The sequence below is a fragment of the Phaethon aethereus genome, assembly GCF_964289735.1.
Source record: "Phaethon aethereus genome assembly, chromosome: 2".
NCBI classification, from domain to species: Eukaryota; Metazoa; Chordata; class Aves; order Phaethontiformes; family Phaethontidae; genus Phaethon; species Phaethon aethereus.
In genome coordinates, this window is record NC_138582.1 from 60,328,457 (window position 1) to 60,346,763 (window position 18,307).

At 41.2% G+C, this 18,307-nt stretch overlaps 1 protein-coding gene across 3 annotated transcripts in view; it reads left to right on the forward strand.

Annotated features, from left to right (window-relative positions):
- The window catches only part of LDLRAD4 (low density lipoprotein receptor class A domain containing 4), a gene marked incomplete at both ends in the record, with an annotated part of 180,600 nt that overhangs the window by 27,856 nt on the left and 134,437 nt on the right, over positions 1–18,307 (forward strand). For 2 of the 3 annotated variants that reach the window (XM_082015105.1, XM_082015106.1), the window contains one exon: positions 8,272–8,412. The exons of the other annotated variant lie outside the window; for it this stretch is intronic. In XM_082015105.1, the coding sequence (XP_081871231.1) occupies positions 8,272–8,412 (141 nt within the window). The remainder of the gene's footprint in view (positions 1–8,271; positions 8,413–18,307) is intronic. 3 annotated transcript variants of the gene reach the window in all.

Here is an 18,307-nt window from a genome sequence, read left to right on the forward strand (position 1 = left end):
TGTTCGTGTTCGCCACCTGGGCAGCTGCGCCTGTCTGCTGTGGCGTTCTGAGTCGCTCTTTCTGTGGGCTCCGACCCAAGCACCTCATGGATCAAAGTCAAGAGCGTGGCTCGGTTGAGTTGTTGGCACAACAACGCAAGTCCCCAGGCAGGGGAGCGCAGGGCTGGGGCGCGTTTCGGCAGAAGCTTTGTGGCTGGAGAAGGTGTCGGGCTGCTTTGGTGCAGATGCAAAGGGGGCTTTGCCCGAGCGTGGAGCAGGGGACACAACTCTCGAGGTCTGTTGCGAAGCTTCGGCGTTTCAGTGCTGTGCGGACATACATAGGCAGATCGTTGCCAAGTCTGGAAAAGCTAGTGGGTAGAAGGGCAGCATATACAAACCTGTACTCTGATACTGCCTTGCTGTCTTACGGAAGGGTAAATGAGAAATAAACCAGAAAAGATCATCCATGAAGGTGGCAATAAAAGAACCTTTCCTTTATTTGCTTTTCCCTCTGGTGGCAAAACTGACTATTTGGGTGAGCCTGATGGTCTTTGAGGTCACCTTGGAGAGCCTTGTCCATTTGAGATCGGTGCTGTGATGGGAACTGTGGTCTCCTCGTTCTTGAAGAGACCTGCTCGGGGGAGCTGCTGGTCCCCGCTGCGAGGCTGTGGAGGCTCACTGTGTGGGCAGGATGATGGCTGAGTGACAGCCGGTCTCTTGAATTTAGCATAGATGCGAAAAAGTTTCCAGTGTTAATGAAAACTCTTCTCGTAATGCCCCAGTGGACTTCAGGAAGAGGCCTTTCTGTTTCTTTTCACACCGCAAACAGAGGATGAAATACGGGGATGAAGGATCACAGACAAAAAAACAACCCAATTGACAGATCTCAAAATAAAGGAGGTCTTTCAGTTGTCCCCACGGCATCTCATGTAATTTCGTTCAGGCTATTAGTTAAGGTAAGCTTAGTGAAGTGTCCTAATGCCCTGACCTGGTGAACTGAACAGTGGATTTCATTACCTGTACGTCAGAATATTGTGTTTGCTTCCTTCAACTACTGGCATAAATAGTAACTAGTTAAAGGGCGTAGCTTCAGGCTTTGCCTGAAGAAGATGGGAAGATAATTGCTGGATAAGCAAGCGAGCGTGGGGGACTGCAGGAGGGTAGCAGCTCAGCAAACGAGACTGGTTTTGAACCAGGAATGATTTTCTTTCAGTCAGCCTGGTTTTACAGCTGTGGTCTCCCCTGGGCACGGGAGGTCTCTCAGTCTCCGTGTTGCATGGCTCTCAGAACAGACTCCCCTGCCCGGTGTGAGGCCGTGGGCAGCGAGGACAGGCCTTTGACTGTGGCTTACAGCTCTGCTTCTTACTCCGCATAAGCTGATCCGCTTTCATTTTTTTGCTGGTATTCTGCTTGGCGTTTTTATGAAGTGTTTTTTGTTTTGTTTTGTTTTGTAAAGACCTATTTATCCCTCCCTTCCCTGCACCAATGGAGGTTTATTAGATCGCGTGGCAGCCTGCCATCTTCCTTATTAACCAAGCTTTTTCCCAAATAAACATGTTCCTTGTGTACACTGCCTCCTATGTATGATTTACTTCCCATTATAAACCTACAATCTACAATATTAAAAATGATACACAGACAGATGTTTATCAGAGGTTGAACAGGGTTTTATTGTACTGACTCAGGTATTTGTGGTTTCTATGTCTTTAATCTCTACCGAAGTGTGCTTCCTCCCACCCTCCCCAATTTACTACTCTGTCTCTTATTACCCTTCTAACAGGTGATGATGCCCTTCAAACATATTTTTTTTCAGGGTGTTACGTGTTGCAATATGAACAGGAGTATGAAGAAGTATGATGACACACTTAAAATGGAGTCTTTATGTAAGAAATTAGAAATTAGACCTTTATTCTGGAGATCTAGATCCACCCAGAGGCAAAGAGATTTTTGCATTCTATTTACATGACGCCAGCAGAGTATTTGATCACCCTCTGCTGGCTGTACTGCCAGGGCTGCTACCAGGTCACTGGATTTTGGGAGAATGCCTTTACACTACGCTTAAGTCCCAGACATTATTTAGGATTTCATTTTGTGTGTTTGAATTGCGTTACAGTTTAGCCACAACAATTTGAGATCGTTGGCTGTGTATATAGTTGGGGTTTTTTTATTTGAATGGATGGAATATAATTCTGCCCCTGGGTCAGATAATCATCTCAGACCCGTTAAATAAGTAGCTGTGACATGCATCGTAACAGTGGCCTAAACTACCATATTTTTTCAATATGACACTTTGTCGCTTTTTTTTTCCTTGGCCTGTGGTTGGACTTGCATTACAAAAACAAACAGCACTTAGCTATAATTAAAAATGCCCTACAGTAAGTGGGATGACAAAACAATGGGAATGCTGTTCATATGGATGAAGTCAAGTGTAAATGAAGTCTAAAAGAATTAAGTTGAATGCAAGGATAAAATTATCTTGTTGGGTAGGCACAGAAAGTGTAAAATAAGCCTACCCAGTACAGGAGATCTTGCATTTCACAATAAAAAAACCTCTGATCAGAGGAGTTTTTTGTATCATGAGGCAAATCGATCTTTTGCTCTTGCAGTTGAAATGTAACCTTCAATTAATGGTTTGAAATGCAGTCATATTATTAATTGGTATTTTTATGTACAGAGTTTATACATACAAGCATCTACCTTGAACATGTGAGCAATATACTTATTTATATTACTTGCACACAGTTTATAAAAATAGGGACCATTCATAGTAGCATTCTTAGTATTTGTTTTTTTCAACTTAGTCTACTGAAGTATGTTTATTAAAACTTTATGTGGAAGAATCTGTATATCGGCAAGATAAATTTTAAAATTATGCTGCAGACATAATTACAAACATAGTAAGACATAATTATAAGAAAGGCTGGGTTTTTTTCAACCTCCAGTAGCTGTCATCTTGCTTCAGATTTAGCTCTAGTCAGAGCCTTGATGACCAGCCTACTGATGTTTCACCTGAAAATGAAAACTGCCTAGCTTTGAAACATTATTCATGAAAGAAGGATTGTGCTGGGTTGTTTTCAGAACAGGAGCTTTTCCCCCTCTTCTTGTCTAGACAAGCCAAGTACAAGACTTAGTACTGAAAAGGGCTCTCTGGTGTGTCATTAGGCACATAGGTCTAGTCTGGACTGGTCTGGATTTCCCTGTCAAGAGTGTTTTGAGGTCACTCCTAGTATTTTGGTACAGACCTCTGCAGGTTTATTTACGAACTTTCCGTTTGACCATACTCTAATACTTGCTTTTGTCTATCTCCATCAACCTGACTTTGATCCACCTTGCTTTATGAGGAAGGGTTCTCTTCTGAATTTAGTAAAAGCACACACTGTTTAAATGTATTTACTATGCAAACTACTTTAAGGTACTGAATTTTCGTTTGCAAGTTGCAAATACCTGATGCTATTTGTTCAATATCTTTATTGATGACCTGGATGAGGGGATCGAGTGCTCCCTCAGTAACTTTGTAGATGATCCAAGTCAGGTGGGAGTGTTGATCTGCTGGAGGGTAGGAGGACTCTACAGAGAGATCTGGACAGGCTGGATGGATGGGCAGAGGTCAACTGTATGAGGTTTAATAAGGCCAAGTGCTGGGTCCTGCACTTGGGTTACAATAACCCCATGCAACACCACAGGCTTGGGGAGGAGTGGCTGGAGAGCTGCCCAGCAGAAAAGGACCTGGAGGTGCTGGTTGACAGCCAGCTGAACATGAGCCATCAGTGTGCCCAGGTGGCCAAGGTGGCCGACAGCATCCTGGCCTGTATCAGAAATAGTGTGGCCAGCAGGAGTAGGGAAGTGATCGTGCCCCTGTACTCGGCACTGGTGATGCTGCACCTCGAATACTGTGTTCAGTTTTGGGCCCCTCACTACAAGAAGGATGCTGAGGTGCTGGAGCGTGTCCAGAGAAGGGCAAAGAAACTGGTGAGGGGTCTGGAGCACAAGTCTTATGAGGAGCGTCTGAGGGAACTGGGGTTGTTCAGTCTGAGAAGAGGAGGCTGAGGGGAGACCCTATTGCTCTCTACAACTATCTGAAAGGGGGTTGTGGTGAGGTGGGTGTTGGTCTCTTCTCCCAAGTAACTAGCGATAGGACAAGAGGAAATGGCCTCAAGTTGCGCCATGGGAGGTTTAGATTAGATATTAGGAAAAATTTCTTCACTGGGAGAGTGGTCAGGCATTGGAACAGGCTGCCCAGGGAGGTGGTGGAGTCACCATCTCTGGAAGTGTTCAAAAAATGTGTGGACGTGGCGCTTTGCGACATGGTTTGGTGGGCATGATGGTGTTGGGTTAATGGTTGGACTTGATGATCTTGAAGGTCCCTTCCAACCTTAATGATTCTGTGTGATTCTGTGTAAGTATGTTCCGTGTTCAGAAATATCTGTGTTTTCATTGAATAATATGTTTAATTAATTTGTCCCATTCATACATTTTTCCTTTGAGTATTTCCTTCAGACTTCAAGAGAACATGATTATGCAAGCTAAGTTCTGCACTTTTGTGTCCTCCATTTGATATAAAATTTTGTTAGATTTAGAAATTAGTTTGGTACATGCATGTGTTGTGGGTTGATCTTGGCTCGCAGCTAAGCACCCGCACAGCCACTTGTGCACTGCATCTTCCTGTCCCACAGGAAGGGGAGAGAATAGGAAGAGTAACAGCAAGAAGGCAGTTGAATAAGTGAAGTAAAGAGGGGAAAAAAGTCAAGCAAATGCCGTCACTCACCACCTCCCACACACCCAGCCAGTCTCTAAGCAAAAGGAAGACAAACCTCCTGTTTTTTATTGCTGAGCATGATGCTATATGGCATGGAGGATCCCTTTCGTTAGTTGTGGTTAGCTGTACTGGCCATGTCCCCTCCCAGCCTCTTGCCCACCTCCTGCCTACTGCCTGGAGTATCAGAGTGAGAAAAAAAGAAAACCTGGATGCTGGATAGAATCTGGATAGCCAAAATACTGGTGTGTTATCAACACTCTTGTGGTCACAAATCTAAAACACAGCACCATAGGGGCTGTTATGAAGAAAGTTCACTCCATCCCAGCCAAGCTCAGTACCGGATGACTGCTTTTTTGGCAGATAGATTTGGTGGGAGATCACAAGGCAAGAATATTTTGGCAACATCGGCCATTTTAAAATCAACACAGAATTCCTGTGGTATTGTGAACAACCTTCCAGTCAATGTGGGATGGGAGACCTGATGACTTTATTCACCTTGACAATGGCCATGTTTATGTATCTGAGGGAAGGAGGAGGTAGCCATAAAATTTTGCATGAAAAGTTGATTGAATCTGTTTTTTTAATTCAAATTTCAATGTGGTCCATTATCTAGGACAAAAACCCCACCCTTAAAGCACAAATTCTTTCCTCTGGTTAGTCCTCTTACGGTAATGTTAGGTAAAAACCAGATCTTTAAGACTTGAACAGAGCTACTAAAAATTGAAGACTTCATTTGGTCTTTTGTCTGAAGACTGTATAATCTGGTGGCAAATAGAAACCCAAAGTTCTTAGCTTTAATTGCTTTTAGAGTTGACATCTTGCTTGAGCACTTTATATCAGCCATGGGGAAGTGTGGAAAGCTTTACATTAGAACTCAAGACAAAGACACAGGAAAGAATTAAATACTGTGGCTAAAGTAACATGCCAAATGTTCGAACTCTAAGCAATATGGTGTTTGATATTTGTCCTTCAAATAGAAGTGGTATGTCCTTTACCACTCTAATTTTACCCTGTGTTATATTCCTCATTTCAGATACCTGGAAAGTTTGCATCCTTTCAAGCTAGCTTTTCTAATCTTCCAAGGCAGCTTTGTTCTTTTCTTGTTCCAGTTTCTTACTTCATGAAGTTGCAGAAATGAGGTCTAAAGTGTTGTAATTATCAGATTGTTAATGTTGAGACTGATCTTTTAAGTCTCCTTTCCAAAAGTAATTGTTAATGACCGTCTTAGTTCCTTGGGTTTCAAAGGTTTACTCTGGTTATGAATTTTTTTATACTCTATACTCAGAACAGAAAAACTAAGCCCATAAATGCCTCTTGAATTCTTTGTTGTAGCAGAGGAGGACAGGGTGACAAAGGAACAGGGAAAAATATTTTGTTTGTACGGTATTTTATTGTACAATTTGAATAGTTCAAGTACTACAGGGTTGGACTGAAACAGCTTAAATCTTGAAGACCTTATTTAGGCAAATACTGTTTTTTAAGTGCAGTTTGACCCAGTGAAATAGAAAGAGATTATTTCCACAGGAAATGCATGGGGTTTTTGCGTAGTATTTTATGGCTTTTATTTATATTCCTAAGTAGCATTTTATATGTTACACATGTAGATGCATATATTTTTGCAGCAGCAGATTCTTACTGGTATGTATACCAAAATGTCACTAATACTCCTGATGAAAAGTGTTCAGAGTGAAGTCCACAAATCACTTTTACCTACAAAGCAAATTGGCTAAGAAAAATTATTTCGTTCCCTTTCCCAGTTTATTTTTGCTCTCCTTCACTATTACCGTGCTTACGTTACACATCAGATAAGTGTGGGTAAGTATCACACCTCAGTAACTGTTTTAGGGGCTTTTTAGAATTAGAGGTCCTGTTGCCCTAGTTCAGAGTATGTCCGAGTGCTGCTAAGATTAAAGAAAAGTCTCTTGTTGATACTGTTGAAGATGAACAAATGCCACCTCTTTGCTGGGGAGGAGCAGAGATCATAAGATCTCTTAAGCAGAATCAGCCAACCCAAACTGCAGCCTTAGGGAAGCCCAGGGTTCAGGGAATGGCACTACTTTAATAAACTGCTTGTGAGTGTTTCTAATTCCATCTGCTTTGCCTCTGCTTGTGAATGACAGTCGCCAGAATTTGTCAACATGCTGGAAGTGAAATCATTAAATCATAATTTGTCTAAAAATAACATGTCTTCTGTTCTATATGAGTAGTGTATTTAACTTTGGAACAAGCCTAGTGAGAAAGCTTTTTATAATTACATGTATATTTTTGTGAACATTTCTTAATTACATCTCAAATACTTACTATAAGGCTTTGTTTCTGGAAGTGACATTTAAATGATCTGTTTAGTAGAAGGGCAAAGGAATTTTAATTATCAACCATAGTAGAAATCCTTAGTACGTAACGCTTTATTTAAATACTGAGGTATTACAGCTTCAGACACAAGACAAATCAGTCAGACTGAAGCCCTGTCTGACTGGGCTCTGAAAATTAAAGAACATCCAAGATGACAAGGCGCTGGCCTATAATTCCCATTAAAAGCTACCACTGGTTAGCACTTACTGAATCTTTACCAGTAAACAACAGGGCAAGGATGGAGGTAGCGTCCTGTTGGTGTAAAATTTGAGTGGGAGACAAGGTAAGGAGTTCTTCCTTGACGTCACTTTTTTAAAAGAGCTAGATACCAGTCTAGTGAGGTATCTTAACACAGGATTAGTTAGCCAGCCTGCATCCTTTTCTGGAGAAAGGGAGAGAAGGAGGAACTTGAGGTAACAAAGTTTTTGTTTAAACACTTGGTCTTTACAGGAATTGTTCTCATGATGGAACCATATTTAGGGGAAACTGTTCATTTCTTCGTAATGAACCAACTGTAAAAAATACAGCATGCCTGTGTATAGCATTCAGACACTTTATAGAGGTTTTAGAAGTTTACCGACTTTGTAAAGCAAACTGGCATGTGGGAGTTCAATGTGCAGACTGAGTGCTTGATTGTAATTAGTTGGAAGACTGGCAAATTGGCTTTGGGTAGGTAGTTAAGGAATAATTGTCTGTGTCTGGACAGGATTGTTCCTGGTTGCAAACTATACTGTTGTCTTACAGTTGATGCTGGCTTACATTGTGCAAGAGTTTTTTTTAATGTGGGACAATTGTTTTTATTCATAGTGCTGTCTTGCCCCAAATATGCAAGATGCCACACAAACATGTATGAGAACACGGTCTTTGCCCAAAGTGAATTGTAATCAACATGAACTACAGAAAAATATTGTCTGTTTTTTAAGAAGTAGTTGAATTTCCCCAAATGGCAGCTCTGGTTTACTAGTGGATTGATTCTGGTGATCTGGAATGTGTCACGTATATATTTATATATGCGATGCTTACAAATACAGTATTATTTATTTTGGGGGTAAAGTGCCAATGATCCACCATGATAGCATCTACTTGAAAAAGATTGCCTTTAATATCAGTCATTCTAGCGTTGAAGAAGGTAAGCACCAATTTCCTCACAAATTTTTGGTTTGGTTTCTTTTTTTGCCTTTCAGAGTGCAAATTCACCTGCGCCAGTGGTAAATGCTTGTATCTTGGTTCATTGATTTGTAACCAACAGAATGACTGTGGGGATAACAGTGATGAAGAGAACTGCCTGCTTGTAACAGAGCATCCACCTCCAGGCATCTTTAGCTGTAAGTACTGGCTCTTTGTGTGCATCCGGGTATGTATGTATGTCAAATATGTCTGTTTACCTCAGAAATCAGTCTGTTCAGAAACTTGGTCTGCAGTACCTTATCGGGGGGCGAGGGAGGGAGACAGAGGAAGTAAATACTGTTTTTCCCTGAACCAGCAATGATTTGTAACACACTTTCTCTAGGTTTCTAAACCTGGAATGTTGTAGTTATGCAAAGGGATTTGTGCTGCAGATATTGATGTTATAATCATATGGATCATATGTACCTTCTGCGAAAGAAAGCGTAATATATAAATGATGAAATAATTTGCTTTCCAACGTTCTAAAAAATATTTTATGATTTGTCTGTGTGACAGTCTTTATATGCTGTTAAGACTATTAAGACAGCTGTAATCTTTCCAGTCATCATTCCTATTAATCAAATATATTTTATAAGTGCTGAGATCAGTATCATTTGGTAGTTCACTGGGCTTTGTAGGTATATATTTAAAATAACTTTAGTTGCTATTCTTTGGTGCCTAAATATCTCACACAGAGTGCCAGAGTTTATCACCAGAATTGCTCTCTTAGTGCATTGCCCTCAGTGATGTACACTGAAATCAAACTTAGATTTTGGTTTCAATGTTCTGCAATGATTTATTTTTAAACCACAATTCAGTCAAATTTTTTTGACCAGGATACTGTACAGCTCTTCTCTTAAACCAAGCCAGCACAACTGTTTGCCTGAAAGGAGCTATGAAAACCACTGTGGTAGCAAATGGAAGGAAGGACTTCAGAGACAAGCAGCACTTGGGGCACCGCAGATGGTGACCCTGTGTGGCTGCAGTGCGATGGTGGCACCCTATGAGTTCCTAGGTGGAGATCCTAGGTGGAACTCCAAAAGCTTCTTCAGCTTGAGGCCTGGTAGCCGGGGCATGGGTAGTTTTTCAGTACCTCTCTGTCCCTGTGGCCATCGTGCAGTAATCACAGCAGCATGTTGGCATTGCACGCTGGCCTTTTTTCTCAAAATGTAGAAATTGTTACTTGCTTGATCCAGGATCTACAGATTTCCTGGTCTCCCCCTAAGCCACATCCCTCCCTTCTGGCATTGCAGTAGGTCAAGAACATGAAGCCAGGCATGCCTGAAAGGGAGTGGTGCCGGTGAACTGCCAGGTCATCCTCCTCGCCTCCAGCGGTGTGAAGTTTATCTGGACCAAACATAACAAAATGTGTCTGCAAAAAACCTTCAGCAGCAGGTTTCCTACTCCTTGCACAGGAACTTTGGTTGGAGTGTTTTGCGGTCCTGTTTCTGGAAAGCTGTGCAGGTCAAAGTGATAGCATTTATGTTTTCAGTGGACATGGAGAAAAATTGATTACTTCTCAAATCAGCCTTTTAAAGACATGAGGACTCTTACCACCCATCTTTCAGTTACCCTCTAGGAGGGTTTAAAAATAATCCAAGAAACAACAAGTTCCTTCACATGAATTGTTTCCTTAAATCTGCTATATTTGTTCGTTTTCTCTGACTCCTAAAATATGGTGTCCAATAGTCGTGCTACTTCAGGCCTCCCTAGTGCTGGGTGAAGAGGAATAATTAGGTAAACAGTCTTACTAAGTCCTTCAAGAGCTGCATTTGCAGGTTTTGCAACAACATTGCAAATGAGGAGTTTGTAGAGGCAAGATTTGATTTAGTGCTAGGAGCATTCAGAAGTGTTTAACTTTTTACGTATCTTGGGGCAGAGAGAGTGGTTCATTATTTGTTGTGTTTGGGGATATTGATAGTGATTGTACTTTTTCATAGCAGTAGGGACCATGTTGTCAGTGCTGGCAAATAAAGGGACTTCTGTTTTAAATAAAAAAACCAAAACCCAGTGAAACAGGGTCCTAATGGTGAAACAAAGAGAAAAAAGATCGAAGCCAGACGGAAAAATAATACAACCATAAACAGTATTTAAAACAAATGAGGATTAGTGATATTTATCATGTTCTGGCTATTAAACAGGCTGTTACATGGTAGAAATCAGTGCCACTTGGTAATAAGAACATTATTATGAATGTGGCAGTTGGTTGTATTGGCTTATTCCAGCCTGGAAAAAATGCTTCTAGAATACTTGTTGAAGTGAGGTTCCCAGGCCTTAGATGACATGTTGAATTAAGGAACTTGTACATGCTTTTGCTCAATGATTTTAATGGGGATCCCTACCAGAATACACCAGAATATATGTGCTTGGAATGTCCCAGTTGACGAGGCACCCTTCCAACACAGGAGTACATATATTCATCGGCCTCTAATCAGTGACAAGAAGGTAATACAGCTCTATAAGAAGAAAATGAATCTTAAAAAAAATATCACTTGAGGAATTTTAAAGCAGGATTTTCTTTCTGGTCGATGTTACACATCACCTCTGTTCTTGCATCTTCTTGCTTGTGCACAGTTCTTGAACGTGCAGGAAACTGCTGAAAGGAGCCACGTGTAAGTGTATGCTGGTCTACGTCCGAGCAGGGTGTCCTGTTTCCCCCTGGGACTGCTCTTGTTTTTGCCTAAAGCATCTTGGCACTACTGTGGTATGCCTTCCCCACTGCTGTTTCTTCAAAGAATCCCTTTCTCTTACTGCATTCAAATCTTCTGTCCTCCCATGGTGGAAACAATATTCATCTCATTTCACAGTAATACATACACCGCCCCCAAATTATGTCTAAATAAATAAATTTTCATATGGAAGTTCTGCTTCAGTTTATTTAAGCAGTACGTGCCATGTTAGCGGTAGCCCATATTTCCTGGCTACTGAAGCATTTCTCATTTGTGTTCTTGCCAGCAGCCAAATCCAGAATGTCTCGTTGGAGCTTATTGCTTAGTTTAGTTAAGTTGCTTGAGCAGAGGTATAGAAAGATATTTTTTTGTGGGTCACCTGCTCCCAGGTTCTCATGATTATAGCAGACGCTATCTCGTATTGTTAGAGCAGTTTAAATGCCCCAGAGTTAGTCTTCCTCTCTCCTTGCTATTATTGTCTGGCTCCAGTGTGAAGTTGCTACTGAATTCAATAAGACATCTCACATGTGCAAAGTTAAACAAAATGTGTATTTCTGCAGCCCTTTGATTTTATTAATTTTCCTCTGCTGACTTGTAGGCAGAGTTTCCATATGTTGCTACATGGGCAATATAGTCTGTATAGCACAGAGAAGTTGGAGGGCAGCCGGGGAAAATCTATACCAGCTATGAGGTGTATTAGCTAGTGCGTGTTGGAGTCTTGATTTTAGACACCACCATTTGCAATCGTGCAGGTGCTAGTTGGTCAAAATACATGCCAAGGCATTTAAGCCAAATATGTTAAGATAACAGCTTCCTTGGTTTAGATTATGATTTTTAACACAGGCTTGGTGATGCATGTTAAAATGTACCTCTCCCATCTCGGTGAGGACACTCCGAGGTTCCTGCACGTTTCCCTACAGGTAGCCTTGTACAAAGCAGCCCGACTCAGCTTTCGGTAGGTCCACTTATGTTTTTATTTTCATAAACTATGAAGACTTATTGATTGAGATAATGGAGATGACTGTTCTTTTAACACTACTTGGAGGTCGAGGGTGTATTTAACGGCACAAAGCCATGATATAAAAAATGAGATGAAGAATAGAATTTTAAATGTTGCAGACCTAGCCTTGGCGGCAGCTTCCCACTCCATGTGACCTGCAAAATTTGGACTCCAAGGAATTGAAACAATGTGCCTGCTTCTAGCAGGACACAGTTCATTTGTTCGAGCGTTTCCCTTTGTTTTGCAACAAATGATCAGCCTGCCTTGTCCTGCTAAAAGTAAATTAGATTTTGAAATGGGAAGCGTAGTTTGTTGTCTGTTTGCAGACTGCAGTATCTAAGTCCCGTGTAGTTGAGAAAGGTTGCAAATGATGGAGATTTTAGTTCTTTAGTTGTTTGGTGGAAAACAGTACAGGTAGTTATCTCTGCTGTGATCTGTATGTGTTCGTGGGCATATGAAACACAAATATTGACAGGAATGAGAATTTGAAGAAGAATAAAATAAGGGAGAACAAATCTTTCTTGTCATGTGAAAATTATGTCTACATCAAATTTCAAGTTGTCAGCGTTGATGGAGGTGATGTGTTATGGCTGTTTTGCCATAGAGGAGTTTGCTGTAGGAGTTCATTTCCTCTGCAAGGTAAAAAAACCCCAAACAAATCAAATATATAGCTCACTCTTTCACCACCCCCACCTACTTCTGTCAGCTCTGAGCCTTGTAGGAATCTGCAGGGGGTTGGAGAATGAATCTGTTTTAAAAACAAAAAGCTCAATCAAAGGAAAATATTTTGTTTAAAGAGACCTTTGGCATCCCCCTCTGACTGTGACACCAAATTTGTGCAGATAAAAACAACCGCTTAGATTTACATTTTGATTGTGCTTCTGCTTTCATGTGTGCCGGGCTGTCCCACTTCAGGTGAAATTTATCCATTTCTTTAAATATTTAGCAGTCTAGCGTTGATGTTAATGAAAGTCTGGCACTGCTATTTTGAGCATTGCAACAATGATAGTAATTTTCAGTGTCAGATTACTGCTTCTCGGAGGAAAAGGGAGATGGGAGGAGGGAAGAGCGGAAAAAAAAAAAAAATTGTTTCGGGTCTAATAGAGTTTGTCATCAGCCTGGCTGTGCCAGACAGATGGATCATGAATACTGTCTAGACGCTCTCTGCCTGAGTGGAGCTGTGGTCTCTAAGGACAAGCAGTGAGACGCCGGCTTAAGTGACTGGGGAAAGTCAGGACGTGCTCCCCTCTAATCAGATAGCGATCCGGACTGATCCTGCCCCGCTGGGCGGGAGGAGAGGCCCTGCTGGTGCTGGGAGCCGGTCAATACTGATCTCGGCTGAAATTTGGCTGTTAGGAGGTTTTAAGGAGAGGGATGGTGTTACGATGCTATTGATTTCAGCTGCGTCTGCCCAGGGACTGCGGGGTGATGTAGCCAGGAGTGTAGATGTCGGGAGGGGGTGGATTGGGAGAGCCATCATGTGGCCATAAAGCACATGCATAAAACTGCGCGGTCGCGTGTATTTATTGGTTGGTTTAGTCACAGTATACGCTTGAAAATGCTTATTTACTTGCTTACTTTTTCTTCATTTGGCCCACTTGTTCAGAAGGATTCATCTCCTCTCCCTGCCTGGGGCTCCCTATGTCCCCAGCTGTGCAGGTGAGGTTACCTGAGGCTGCCCACAGCTTGGGAAGGAGAAGCTGTCCTAACCAGGTGAGACCTGTAGCCTAGGGCAGATCTTGCACTATTCAGTGATCTCTCATGCTGTTACTCGTCCTTTGTCACTAAGCACAATCAATGGTAAGGAAATAAAAATTTCTGATGTAGACGGAGCGATAAATATTTTTTGACTGGTGGAGTTACAACAAAAACTTAATTTGATACATATGCTAACTTATTTAAAAAGCAAGTGGTTCTCTGGGTTTTGTGTTACAGAATAAGCTGTAGCATTCTGGATTTTAGTTCTGTGTATATATAACTAAATAGTAGACAGATATTTTTATTTAGAAAATCCAGTTGCTTGTCAGCTTATAGTGCAGTCTCATTTCTTAAAGTGCTATAAGCAGGTTCTGTGCTTTGTTTTGAAATCATTTAATCTTTGCATATTTTTGAAGCATGTCATGGAATGTCAGCAATTAATATGAGCTTGAAAATTTGGAAAAAAAGTGCAAAAAATTAAGGTGAATTTTGTGTTTTCCTTTAGTATTTTGTATGTCTTTTTAAAAATACTGTATTTCCTGGTGTTTAGTACATAAAGTAGAATGCTGGTCCAATGAATTCTGTAATAAAACTGCAGTGGAATTCAGTACTGCTAGAGTTTACCTATTCTTCATCCGAAGCCTTACAGTATTAGCAACTCGGACAAGCCAGACACGCATGCATGTGGCCAATAACAGCTATGAAATATGCTGGTACAACATCAGGTATTTGCATGTGCTTACAAACAGGGCTGAACTCGGCTCCTGGTAAGGAATTTCCATTTCATAAACCTTCCAGGTGAACATTAATCATATTTTTACAGTTAATGAGAAAAGAAATAAAAGCTCACAGTGCCCTGCAGATGAAAATGTGGGAATTTCAATAGCTCTGAAATGCTATATTGTTCATTCGCAAAGTATGTAAGTCAGTCAGTTGTATCACCTTTAATCAGGATCTAGAAACAACATTTGTTAGAACTGTTTGTGGTTGTTCTTCATACACATTTCATTCACCCCTCCTTCAATTCCTCTTAGCTTTTAAGAAACTTCATCTAGTACTATACGTTACAGTTCACTATGATTATGCCTAGTAATGCTTTTACTTTCTCCTGTTGCCTTTACCTACTGATTTCTTACAGATGCAAAAGAGAATTTTAGATGCTCAAAATGTACAGTGCAGTAAAAAAAGTCATTTAAAGACTGATTTTTATGTATCCGAGAGAGTGCCTAAACTTCAGGCTGGAAATCTCAGAGCAGTAGTGCCAGGCATGATGTGACTTTCTCTCTTACACGTATGCTTGGCTCTGCAAGAGGCAGGAGCTCCTTGTGGACCACTATGAGGCAGGGAAGTGGCCTCCCACAGACTCTGAGGGCACCCTTTTTCGAACTGTTTTCTCCACCAGAAGTGCATGGTAGCAAAAATGTTTCATCAATGCAGGCCTAAAGCTAAAGTACAAAACCACAGCACGGTATCATACCACAGGCACAATTCTTCCCCCGGAGAGAGGAAGAGAATAAACTGTGAGATAATTATTTTCAGACATAATTTCACGTAAAACTAGTAGGTGCTCAAACACGACATCAGAAATCATATAGAGTGGAACTGAGCAACTTCTGTTGATTTTCAGTCCACATTAGTAAGTACTGTTCATTGCTGTCCTTCCTCTTATATTTTCATTTGCAGGGGTTACACTTGACAGTGCACTAGGAGCTGCCTGGTTAAATCTCTTTTTTGAGAGAGAACATCAAAACTGTGCGTTTTTGATGCAGTTCTGAAATCCTCCTGTATGAATTTTAAAGCCACTGCTCTCCCTGCCATTCATTCAATTCGCATTGGATATCGCTGGTAAATGCTCATTAGGAGCATTGCATTTGTGCTGTGTTTGCCCTTGGCTAATATAGGCCTAGAGGAGCAGCCACAAACTATTTCTTCTGCACAGCACTGGAATCTGTTCAGCTGCTTCGGCTACTGTGAAGATCACTTCTATTTTCATACGGTTTGAAGTGTTTCAGAGAACGTGGTTTGGGGCAGCTTTTTTAAAAATAAAAAATAATTAAACAAAACCCTCACAAAAAAGGGACATAGAGTCAGACCAGATAACCTTCCGTCTCTAGGAATGCCGTAGACTGTGATGTTTGATTGCTTTTCATTCTGCAAATGCATATCTGACCCTTTGTCTCCAGAAACTCTTCATCTCCCTGATGAGATGAACCACCTTAGTTTTTCTTAGGCAGGCTCATGTTCTCCTTCTGTTTTAAAGTAACAGCTGAGATGAAGGTCAGTTGGGAGTTTACTTGTATGTTCTGGTATAAATAAAGGCACCCTGAAAATTTTCTGTCTGAAGTTTCTGTGTAGCTTGACGTATAGCATCATGTTCATGCTCAAAGAAATCCATGCTTTTCAGTGATCTCTGTGGTCTGTCTTATGTATGAAATGATGTTTTTCCATATCATGTAGCATTTAACCAAAGCATGTTGCTTTGGCCATTAGTGTGCAGCTATTTTTCTCAGACAGGAAAGTCTGAGAACCCCTATTTTCTCCACTGTTTTGCAAGTGTTTGAAACCGGCGTGAGCCAGTGTTGCCCCTTGTGGTTGCTCCCTCGCTTCTGCCTGTGCAAATGTTTGCGGAGCCACACAGGAGCTGGGTTGGAGATCTGGTCTGGTTCTGATGGACTCTGAGAAACTTCCACTTTGTTTTGGCCGGCGTCATGTCTTTGGTTCCGTTCTCAGCTCAACTGTGCAAACTCTTGTGCTGGCAGTACGAGTGGCTCCATTCAGTGGTGGTTTATCCTTGACTGATTTAAAGTTTTCATGAAATGGTAATGTTATTAAATGCCTTAGTTCTTAAAGACATTTCCCTGAATACAGGAGAGTTTGGGAATTAAGAGCTAATCGTTACTTTCCCCCTTCTCCCCCATTCTGAAGATCTCATCATTTGTCACTTCTAGTTACAGAAAAATGAAACGGAAGAATGAAGCATCAGAAGGGGTCTCTCGTGACTGTCCATGGGCTTGGGTTCATTTGGAGTGAACCCATGCTAGTAGAATGTGGTACAACATTTCAGTAACAAAGTCCAGTTTGGCTTAAGACATGGGGCTTTATTGGAGTAGTGTTAGCTGGTTAAATGAGTTCACAGGAACAACTGTCCTGCGTCAGATCAAAGGCCCAGCTAGCCCAGTGTTGAATCTGGCACTGGCCAGCTGCAGGTGCTAAGTGAAAAGAGTATAAGCAAATTAGATAAACACTTGTGCTTTTCCCAGTAAACCTGGTTCCTTGGAGGAATGCCGCACTGCTCTGCGTGAAGAGCATGTGATTTCTGTCCTTCTGAGAGAATTTGGCATTTAGAAAGTGCAGGAACTGCGATAAAGTGTCTTATTTCATAAGTGTATGAATGAGACAAGATCCATCAACCCTTTGCTAGCCAGTAGATTTGTGGGCACGTTGGTTTCTTCTATATTCAGCACATACTTCTCATGTTAAGGCATTTTGTGTGTAGGATGCAAGCTTGAAAGTGCTGAATTCATGTCAACCTGAAAGACTATTTGCCTGGGTCATTTCACTTATTTTGTGAGACAGATGTTCTTAATTTCTTTAAGCGTACTGTTTTTTCTGAGCGGTGCTGAGGTTTTTTGGTCAGGATTTGTGGACTGTGTAGCAGCTTTATATTTCATAGTGAACCATGTCCATCTTGTGATGAAAGTAGGCTTAAATTTTGCTTGGATGTTTAAAAAAACAAATGCATACACAAAGCCTACTGCATGTAGAAAACGCAGTTGTCACATGTGACTATGTAGCAGTCACATCAGATACTGTGGAAGTACGTGTGTGTATATTCCAGCAGGCTTGCACTCATTTTTGCTTTATTTACATGCCTGTTGTATGCAAATGTAAGGAGTGAATACAGGCGGGTTAGCATTAAGAAAAATATCAGCAACGCAGAAGGATCTGTACCTCAGCTCCTGTGAAAACACACACTGGGATTTCTTTCTTTGTTTAAAAATATCCACTCTTGTAATTACAGGTTTAGGGTTAAAATCAAGTTTAAAATATTTTTTCACATTCTCCTTAGACCATAAATGAGGCAATTGACCAACTGTTTATACTGAGCCCCTGTTAGGAGCCAAAGGAAAACAGATCAGGGGAGTGAGTTGTTAAATTAATTGCGTTTTGTATGTGATAGATGACTTTTCTCTAGCTTAACAATACAGTCCAAGAGGCTAGAGAGAGATGTATGTCACACAGCGTTAGTCCAACCGTACATGGTAAGATCACAGCTCTGCTTGTCTTTCCAGCAGTCTTGCTATGCTGGTAGTGTCCTCTTTCCTTCTCAGATTTCTCCTTCTTCTTCCCTTCTGTTTCAGTATTGCTGTGTAATCGCTTCATAAAAGTAAGACAGATTAAGGACCTGGGGGGTGTAGAGATAATAATGACGCACTATGTGAATACTGAGTCTGGCACCTAGTAGCACCTTGATAGAAATAGAAAGCTGTGATCACAGTATTAAAATATGCTAACAAGCTGAAGGAGCTAATGGGCTGAATTTTTACGGTGCAGATGTTCATCCGGCACTTGTGCTGAACGCAATAACAAATGTGTGGGGGCTGGTGGTGACATTATTGTGTTCTTGGCAGCACAGTCCTCCAAAACAATCTTCCTTTCTTTTATATTTTACCAAGATTTAGAATG